This window comes from Epargyreus clarus, unplaced genomic scaffold (assembly GCF_041222505.1).
Source record: "Epargyreus clarus isolate Ecla_fem2 unplaced genomic scaffold, WU_Ecla_fem_2.2 ptg000027l, whole genome shotgun sequence".
Classification (NCBI taxonomy): Eukaryota; Metazoa; Arthropoda; class Insecta; order Lepidoptera; family Hesperiidae; genus Epargyreus; species Epargyreus clarus.
In genome coordinates this window covers 30,747-41,280 of record NW_027332234.1, presented here as the reverse complement: position 1 = coordinate 41,280, position 10,534 = coordinate 30,747, and the positions used below count along the sequence as shown (strand labels likewise).

Genomic DNA, 10,534 nt, shown 5'->3' with positions numbered 1-10,534 from the left:
GTGTTTTTTTTGCACCACTTATCTGCACATGTCGGCATTGTTCCGCGTAAATTACACCATGACAGTCGGAGATGTAATGGGAAAAACTGTCAGACATTTTACGTATGTGTCATAAATACACGAAACCGTCTTTACTAATCTATACAGTAATCGGTCATAACTATCTAAGTAATAAAAAAAAATAACGTATGGCAATAATCTATAATAATGTTCATTTTATTGACAAATAGCGTAAGGTCTACTGTAGATTGCTTGAAAAAACCGTCACACACACAGAAAAGTTTCTCGGACTATATTATTTTGACCGATTTAACCAAAGAGTACAGTAACAGTGATAATAACATAACCTATAGTTTGACGTTTGACGGTGACGTTAAAATCTCAATATATTTTATTTTGTCTGTGGATGATAATATTCTCTTTTGGGTTCGAATTTTAAAAAGTTTTCTGACGAGAGCGAAACTAACAAGTAGTTCAGATTAAGTTAGTTATTAGTGTAGATGTAGCGACCGTACATTAAGAATCAATTTAATTTATAGTCTTAAGTAAAAATGAGTATCGCAATAAGTATATTATTATGGAATGTGCTGAATTTAGCCTATACGTCGTCGGTGCCCCGAACGGACTATGGAGAACTGAAACTTTTCCGGGCGCCCGCCACTTACAGCGTGGACACTACGGTCCTGTTGAACGATGCCTCCAGGAAGGACAAGGAGGTCGGCTATAAGATCAAGGCGTCGCTGGACCTGACGCCTGTCTGGAGCAACGGACACTCGGAATTTTTGCTCAAGTTCGATGTAAGTTTGTAACTCCCGGCTTCCTATGAACTTCCCGTGAAACGTCCGAACGACCTCTGGTTCCATGCCATTCCATTCCATGGATCTATGTTATTAATTGCCGTATGAAATATTAAATAAAGTATATATGGAAGGTGGCCAATCATTAAATCATAAATTGTTTGTAATATAAAAACGTGTCTTACTAAAATAAATTACGTCTAACAGTAGAAAATTTTCAAAATTCTTCGTATGACAGCAAGGTGGTACCATTTAAATACTTATGGAAAAAAATTCCAGCTGGTGTCACCCCAGCTCCACGGACGCGGCACCCACATCGCGGCGGACTTCCTGCCGCACGCCTCCCCGTGGGACGCACATCCACACACCACTTTCTACACTCACTGGAAGAATGGTCTCATTGAAACATCATATTTGGATACCAGTGAACCCGTTGAGATTATCAATTACAAGAAATCATTAATAAGTTTATTTCAGGTACTTTTTTATGCAACATTAAAACTTTTTATTTGTAAATAGGGCCATTATTAAAGGTATTTTGTTTTAATTCCAGTTCCAAATAATTGATGGGGAACATAATGAAACTGATATTTCTGGAACTTGCAAAGTTATGTATGAAACACTTTCAATGCAGACCATTAGGAAAATTAAGGTGAGAATGTGAGCTCAATCTTTTGCTGAACTGAACTAATTTAATACTTGTAATTTTGACATATATTTTTATTTTTGTCACCTATACTTGTGTATTCATCTGTTCTCGAATGCAAACATTTTATATATGAATTTGTTTGACATCGACAAATGTTCACAGGAGACAAAATCAATAACATAGTGTAGAGGTGCACAACCACTAACCCAAGATCTACTTTTTACTAATTAGGCTCTGCGATTTACCATTTGCTGAAAATTTGTATCTCTGGTAAATGTTAACAAAAAATATTTAACCTGCTACAATCAACTGAACTTATTGCCCCAATTGCCTGGTCATTTATGATTGACTGGACTGCCTCTTTAGAGCATAGTTGTGACATAGTGAGGCTGTAAGTATGCTGAATTAATATATTTTTATTATTGAAAGGTAAATTATGAATAGGACTAGTATCTTAGAACACATTGTTCCCAAGTATGGTTATTCCATGTTGTATTTTAAAAAGTTTTTTTTCATTCAATGAAAACTGAATAGCAACCTAGACCTTGAAACAACACTGAAAGGTGACACAATTTAATGTCAGTAAAACCAAGGGACTTGGCTTCACAGATCCAAAGGAAAATTTTATTAGTATAGAACTCTCCGTGTGCATGTCCAACTTGCACTTGGCCAGCTATTATGTTATATGTATGATGAAGCTAAATTTGTTCCCTTATGTCTGTCTTATAGAGGCAGTGTATAGTTGTTTCATTTTGGTTTTAAGGGTGTGACAATGTAATGTGAGTTTTAAAATTAGATTATGAGCAAAAGAAATGCTTCTGTAAGTTCGCTTACTACCAGTCTCATATGGGAAAAAATATCACGATGGCGGAGTTAATTTAAAAGCGGACATGGTGCATGTTTTCTGCTTCCACCATTTAAATGGAACTAAAGGATTAAATCGATAAGATGACAAATAACACCGGGCATCGAATGTATCAGAGGGAGTGCTGGAGCACGGACAACGACATGGAGGGCGGCGCGGGCGCGCAGTCGCGGCGCCTGACGCGCTACTCGCTGAGCGCGGCGCTGGACGCGCTGGACGAGCTGTACGCCGAGGAGCTGCACACGGTCGGCGACGCGCCCGCCGGCCTCGCGCTCAAGGCGCGCGCCTGGCAGCGGCTGGCGCGCGCCGCACCGCCCGCCGCCGCCGCCGCCCCGCCCGCCCCGGCCGCCCCGGCCCGCTCGCTGGGCGCGGCGCTGGGCGCGCTGCCCGCCGCGCTGGCACCGCACACGCTGCAGCTGCATGCTCCCGACATAGCGTTTGATGACGATATGGTTGGTAGCATTTTTTTTTTTAATTTCTGTGTCTCATCAACGAGGAAAATACTGAGCAGATTATTGTCGTAGCGCCACTGGTGAGTGTGTAGTACCATCGCTCCAAGTAACATAAAAAAATCGGGGTAGCATTAGTTGTTAACATTATTATTATATTTAAAAATATGAGTAACAACATTCGCATTGTCAAATATTTTTCCTTTTTCTAAGTGTATTATTATTTATTCATAAATAAATATATGTCTTGGATATCTTTCCCATTGTAAAATCTATTGGAATACTACATTGTTAACTTCATTTAACAAGTAAAAACAATTATTGCTGTATAAATATAAGATAAGCGATCACAATGTCCACGCGATAGACGAGCGCGAGGGCGGCGACGATAAGACAGCGATAGAGCGGTCAGAGGCCAGCTCGTCGGCAACCGCTGAGAAGCTAATTATATCTTTGTTGCCTTCCTTTACGACTTTTATGCATTGTGCAGATAACTGGACTATTATGACACATAATACCAATCATGAATGTTTCACGTTTATATGTTTAGTATAGACTGTATATATATGCTAAAAATATTACTTTTACTTCAGGTTGCCAAAATTTTCAGTTGAAAAAATTAGATAATGTGTAATAGGTCAGTTTTTTATGCGATAAAAAATATAAATTTTAATTAATTCAACAGACAGAGCTTTTTGTTAAACAAGTAGTTACAATCTCAGGTTTGAGCAGGTCCTGTTTTTTAATGTGTTAATATAAGTTACAAGTCCTAGTTCGTCTTGTTGAGATAGTATTAGAAACCTTACATCTAATTAAAGCTATTTTGCATGCGAAGACTTTCACGGTAATGTTAAATGTTACTAGATAAGCGAGTGTCCCATTGCTAAGTAATAAGCCGTATATCCCTTAAGGTAGATAAAAAAAAATGATATAGGACGATTTTACCCACAAATTCAACTTCCACCCCTGGCGGCCCGAACCCACGCTACGTCTCCCCTTTATAATTAGGCCCACATCTAGCAGTGACATCGAAAAGTATAATAGGCGTTCGAAACTCGCAGGACTTGAGCGAGGTGGTGGAGCGCGCCGCGGCCGCGCTCGAGGACGAGGAGGCGGGCGCGGGCGGCGACGCGGCGGCCGCGCGGGCCGCCCTGCGCGCGCTGCCCGCCCTGCGCGCCGCCGCCCGCCCCGCGCTCGCCGCGCTGCTCGCCGCGCCGCGCCCGCCCGCCCGCCTGCGCGCGCTGCTGCGCCTGCTGGCGCTGGCCGGCTCGCCCGCCGCGCACCGCGCCGCCGCCGCCTTCCTGCAGCTGCACGGCGCCGACCCGCTGCTCGCGCTCGCGCGGGACTACCTGGCCGCGCTGGCGCTCGGCGACGCGCCGCACGAGGAGGCCGTGCTGGACGCGCTGCGGCCGCCCGCCGCCGCCGCGCTGCGCGAGCCCGCGCTGCTGGCCGCCGCCGCCGCCGCGCCGCGCGCCGGCCGCCGCGCCGCCCGGGCCGTGCGCGACCACCTGCTCAAGGACCTCGCCAAGTGCAAGGTCGACCGACTTCCGTCGCTTACGTTACGTTGTTTTAATATCGCCATGTTTAAATTTTAATTTTATTAATAAATGTGCGAAAGAGGTTCTACTTCTTAATTGCGTACCCAAACGCACAAACGATTTTTTTTAACGAATTCGAATCTTAATTCGAGTCATTAAATGGAGTCGGATCGGTCCTCGTAACCTACGATTGCTATCGACTATTTTTAAATATCTCCGTCATAACGAACTGGCGGAACTGTCTGTATATATGCTGCAAATCGATCGGCTCGATTTCAGAAGGATCCAATGGGAACCCGACTCTGCCGCTGGATCGTTCGTCGAACGTCAATTTAACCGTTACTTTAAACAGGACGACGAGTGCCTCGCGGTCCGGCTGCGGGCGCTCGGCAACCTGCGGTGCGCCGACACCGCGGAGCCGTTGCTGGCGCAGGCGGAGCGCGGCGCGCCCGGCGTGGCGCTCGCCGCGCTGGACGCGCTGCACGCGCTGCCCGCCGCCGCGCTGCTGCGCGCCGCGCCGCTCGCCCGCCTCGCCGCGCTGGCGCTGGACGCGCGCTCGCTGGACGTGCGCGCCGCCGCGCTCGACCTGCTGCTGCGCCGCAGCGCGCCCGCGCCGTTGGAGCTGCAGCGCGTGGCGCTCGACCTGCACGCGCGCGCGCCCCCCGAGCTGCGTCGCGTGTTCTGGCAGCGCCTGCGCGCCCTGGCTCCCGACCACGAGGCCGTGCGCCGGCTGCTGGAAATGCTGCCGCGGAAGCTCACGGGCTGGAACGCCCAGGCGATTCCCGGTCGGTATTCGCCGGGCGACGGTCGACGGCCCGCCCGTGCAGGACGCGATCGCTGACGGGCGGTGCGGTGTGTTGCAGGCACGTCGTCGGTGCTGGTGCGCGCGGCGGGCGCGGCGGGCGGGCGGGCGGCGCGGCTGGACTCGCTGCAGCTGGCGCAGGACGCGCTGCTGCGCCGCGGCCGCGTGGCGCTGCTGGCGCTCGACGCCTCCAACACCACGGAGGAGCTATTCGCCGTGAGTATCTATTTTCTCCGTGTTTTTTGACTGATTCTATTGGAATCGAATGCAAGTGCAAGTCGAACTCGCATACGAAACGTTCCATACCACCAAAAATTGTTATTTTTAGTATTTGTTATAATAGTATTGAAGTAAATGCATTGTGAAAATTTGATCTGTGTACCTATTACGGTTCAATAGATGAAGCGAAAAATAGCGATTTCATGCCCTGTGATTTGTTTTAACATATTTTTATTTTTATTATTTATTGTTATAGCAGCTACCTTTATAAATACTCTAAAAATTTCAAGTGTCTATCTATAACGGTTCAGAAAAATGAGCCCTGTGACAGAGGGACAGACAGCGGAGTCTTTACTAATATGATTCCATTGTTAGCCTACAAAAGCTACTCAAACCAAAAATAAAAGTATAGAAACCAAAAATAAAGGAAAGATGGATGAATCCATATTTTTTTTGAAATAGGTGGAATTATGGACACGAGGGCTCGAGGCGCTGGCCGGGGGCTCCAGTGCTGAGGATTCCAACGTGCTCGCGGGGGGCGCGGAGCAGTGCGACGCCGCCGCGGCGCCGGGCGAGGCCGCTGCTGAGGACGCGGGCGGCGGCCTGGCGCTGGTGGTGGGCGGTGAGCGGCTGCCGGCCCTCACCCTGTTCGACGGACAAGTAATTTTATAACCATACATACTATACATACAATTATAATCAACACTCGTTTTCAAGTAGTACCAAAATCGTTCTCGACAAAAACCCTTTTTATAAGACTACGAAATATATTCAGGCGGAGCTCTTGGGCCACGTGTGGGCGGGGCGCGGCAGCGAGCCCACCGGCGTGCTGCGCGCCGTGCGGGAGCTGCGGTCGCGCGGCGGCCTGCTGCCGCTGGGCGCCGGCACTGCGCTGCGCTGGCGGCAGCGCGCCGCGCTCGCGCTCGCGCTGGACGCGCAGGCGCAGGTATCGCTGTGGTCGCGCAGCGCGCGCTCGCAGCTGGAGCTGCGCGCGGCGCTGGCGGCGGAGAGCGAGGCCCGCGTGGGCGCCGCGCCCGCCGCCGCGCTGGCCGCGCACGCCGCGCTGGCCGCCGAGCCGCGCCTGCGCATCGCGGCCGACCTGGACTTCTACGACGGCGTGGCGCTGTGCGTGCGCGTGGCGGTGGCGGCGCACGAGCGGCGGCGCGAGCTGGCGCTGCGGGCGCGGGGCGCGCGGCGGACGGCGGCGGCGCAGTGGGCGGCGCCGGGCCGCACGCTGGCGCTGGGCGCGCCCAACGACGCCGCGTGCCGCACGCTCGGCTCCTCCGACGACTGACCGCCGCCCGTCGTCGACTATTTTATTATGTAACCTAAGACTAATTATATTTCATAAATTAAGTTGTAACCTCTGGATTTTGTGATGTTTGAATTCTAATATTTATTCATGTTAACCGTTAAGTCGAACGCATATTTTAAGATGAACTTTTGGAATATCAAATTTATATTTTATGCAATAAAATTGTGATTATATTTAGTAATCTTTATTTGAGACTCCTACTTCATCGACATCGAAAAATTTAATATCATAAAAATATCATTATAGAAAATAAATATTTCTTTAAAATAACTAAAAAAACACGTTTTTATTGCTAATCGAACTAAAAACTAGAAAATATATTTTATAATAAAATTTACGTTATTAAAGTAATTATTATTCAGAATAAAAAGCGTGGGGTGCTTGATATTATTTAAATGTTACAATCGTACTTTTGGCAATTGTCTATAAGTAGGGTGTCTGGTAGGAATTCCCGGGAAATCCACGATGAGTCGGACGGGAAGCCAGAAAATATCGTACCTCCAAAATTATCATTTCTTTTATTTTAGTACTTACTAGTTATTATTGCAGCCATTAAAGTACATGAATAATGAACATTTGAACGTGTCGTGTGCCAGGAACATTTCATGTATGGATTTGTACCTACCTCAGCCGACAACGGCGCAATTCACAACGTTTAGCAGATGGCAGCAGATGGCTTTTGAAACATTGGGTGAAAAGTTCTGTTCAAGTTTTGCCTGACATGGAACGATGACGTATGATGATGGTTAGGTTAGGTTAGGTTAGGTTAGGTTAGGTTAGGTTAGGTTAGGTTTTTTTTTTTTTTTTTTTTTTTTTTTTTTTTTTTTTTTTTTTTTTTTTTAAAATCTACTACCTCTGGCACATTACGCCGGAGACTTTTTCTACGCTATCTCTTTCATACCAGTTCTCGCTGTTTTACTTCTCGCACTTTTATTCCTCATACATGTTCTTTCTTTCATTCTTTCTCTTTCAGTTCGACCCGACTGGGGTTGTCGGTTCCTATTGGACTAAGTCTTATTTTTTATTGCTTTTCTGTTTATTCTTTATTGCTTACTATTTCTGTTCTATATAGGGGGGACAGGGATGTAGGGGGGTTTGGTTTTCGTTTATTTCTTACATATTTGCTTAACTTTATTTCTATATCTATTTCTATTCTATTACAGTTTGTGTTTCTATTTCTGTGACAGTTCTATTTCTGTTATAGTTCTATTTCTTTACATTTCCTATTTATATTCTATTTCTATTACATTAGGGGGGTTATGGTTTACATTTACATTTTTTACATTTATTCCTTCCATTATTTCTATTTCTATTTCTATTTCTATTTCTATTTCTATTTCTATTTCTATTTCTATTTCTATTTCTATTTCTATTTCTATTTCTATTTCTATTTCTATTTCTATTTCTATTTCTATTTCTATTTCTATTTCTATTTCTATTTCTATTTCTAATTTTTATTTCTATTTCTATTTCTATTACAGTTTTACTTCCATTTCTTATACTGTTTTTATTGCTACTTATTTTTATTTCTATCGCAATTTATGCTGATAGCGCGTATACTTAGTATACACGTTCAACATATTTTTATTGCTATTTATTCCTATTGTTTACCATTTTAACTATTTGTATACAGTATTTCATGAATTCCGTTCTCAAGTCTTTATTTTTGATTATTGCTTGTATGTTGTTTTCATTTATATCTGTTTGTATCTTGTTTTCTGTGTCGTATTTCAGGTTTGCTGTTGCTGGACACTCTGTCAAGACGTGCATTGCTGACTCCCCCACTCCAGAGTCGCATATGCACGACGGGTTCTCCTTACACTTGAATCTAGTCAGGTATTCGGAGAACCCGCCGTGCCCGGTCATGGCTTGGGTCAAGTGGTTATTCAGGTCTATTTGCCGTATTACCCTGTACGCGTCCAAGGCGTCGGGGAAGAAGACTTTCGTCACGGAGGCCGTTTCACCCTCCCGGTATCTTCGGTCCCATTCGGCAAGAGACTCCAACCGGATTTGTCTCTTGACGAACGAGACCGGCACCAGATCGTAATCCGGTCTTCTTTTCCGCCCCTTCGCCGCGTTTTTGGCCAGTTCGTCAGCCCGCTCGTTTCCCTCCAGCCCCGCGTGGGCCTTTATCCAGAACAGGGATATATCCTTGTTCTGTGCCACGCAGGTTTTTATGTTTGCGCGTGTTTTAACCGCTAAGGGGTGGAGGGAAGTGGGGTTTGCGACAGTTTCTAGGGCCGACCGAGAGTCGCTGTAGAGCCCAAAGCTAGAGTGTTTGCTCTTTACCACCTCATCCGTGGCACGACATATTGCTAGCAGTTCTGCCTGGTAGACCGTGCAGTATGACGGCAGTTTGAGACTGACTGACCGCGTTTCGGAGTGCCCATTCCACCAGGATAGGGCTGCTCCGACCCCGTCGTCCGTCTTGCTGCCGTCAGTGTAAATTCTAACTGCTTGTGTATTATGTGTTTCGACATCTTGTCGGTCCACCAGGCTTATGAACTGCAGGCGTATATGATCCACCGGGTGCGGAGTTTCCGCGTACCTCACCATACGCTCAACCTCCCGGTCCTTCAGCACCGGCAGGGGTAAGCCCCTCTTTGCCTCGTACAGGGCTGCTGCTTCTTGTATCCTGAGGTCGAGGGGCAGTATTCCCGCCAGCACCAGGGCCGAGTTTAGGGAGACGGTGCGGTACGCTTTTGTGATCTTTTGAGCAAACACTCTCTGAACAGCGTTCAAATGTCTCCGGACTCCCAGCTTTCTCGCGGCCGACACCCAGACACTGGCCGCGTACAGGATTACCGGCTCTACCACTGCATTGTAGATGACTCTAACGACATCTGGGTGGAGGCCCCAGCTAACACGGGCAGCTCTGGAGAGCTGTTTGTAAATATTAAGCGACTTCCTGCAGACAGCGGCGACGTGGGTGTTAAAAGTAAGTTTGGAGTCGACGACGACTCCAAGTATTTTAATTTCTGGCACATACTTAATGTGCCTCCCGCCCATGTTCAGGTGTGGTGTGTCATACTTGAGTTTGTTCGTCAGTAACATTGCGTTTGTCTTATGCGGCGCGAATTTTAATTTGTTTTTGACACCCCACCTCTGGACATAGGCGAGTGCACTATTTGCCTTGCTTTGTACGTCCATTGCTGTGTCGCCGTCGAACACGAGAATCACGTCGTCCGCAAAAGCCTGGCAGTAGTCACCCCGCTCCTCCAGTGTCTTCAACAGAGGGTCCAGCAGCAGATTCCAAAGTATCGGACCCCCTATCGAACCCTGTACGCACCCCTTTGTGGTAGCTTTAACATGTTCGGCTCCGGCGTACCTCACTCTGACCTTCCTTCCGGAGAGGTAGCTGCTCACAATTCGCCTCAGGCCCAAAGGGCACCCCTCCTCGGCAAGGCGCACCTTGATAGCTGGCCACCATGCGCTATCGAAGGCTCCCTCTATGTCCAATGATACCAGGGCGACTAGTTTCTTGTCTTTAATCTTGCCGCGGATATGCTTCATCAGGTCATAGAGGGAGTCTTCTGTGCTTTTTTGGGGCATGAACCCATACTGTAGTCGGCTCAGCTTTGGTGTGAGGTGCCACTTGAGCCGTGAGACGACTGCCTTTTCTAGGACCTTGCCCATGACAGGGAGTAGTCCTATGGGCCTGTAGGACTTGGGGACGGTGTAGTCAGTTTTTCCCGGTTTTTTGATTACTATAACCGTGGCCTCTTTCCACGTCGTGGGGAAGTGGCCCAACTCCAAACACTTGTTGAAGAGGGCCAGGATTGCCTCGGGGTCCTGCTGAACAGCGTGGCCGCAGATGTCTGCTGTATGACCATCCCCCCCAGGGGCCTTCTTCGGGTTAAAGCTTTCCACCGCAGAGAGCAGTTCTGTCATGCTAAATGG

At 47.5% G+C, this 10,534-nt stretch overlaps 1 protein-coding gene across 1 annotated transcript; it reads left to right on the top strand.

Annotated features, from left to right (window-relative positions):
• Window positions 1-309: 309 nt before the first annotated feature.
• Window positions 310-6,807, top strand: LOC140754066 (microsomal triacylglycerol transfer protein). The gene is made up of 10 exons (XM_073088978.1): window positions 310-797; window positions 1,077-1,274; window positions 1,351-1,449; window positions 2,428-2,763; window positions 3,822-3,952; window positions 3,998-4,295; window positions 4,651-5,083; window positions 5,162-5,316; window positions 5,782-5,979; window positions 6,095-6,807. The coding sequence occupies exons 1-10, from the start codon at window positions 552-554 to the stop codon at window positions 6,611-6,613; spliced, it is 2,613 nt and encodes an 870-aa protein (XP_072945079.1). The 5' UTR covers window positions 310-551; the 3' UTR covers window positions 6,614-6,807.
• The last annotated feature ends 3,727 nt before the right edge of the window (window positions 6,808-10,534 follow it).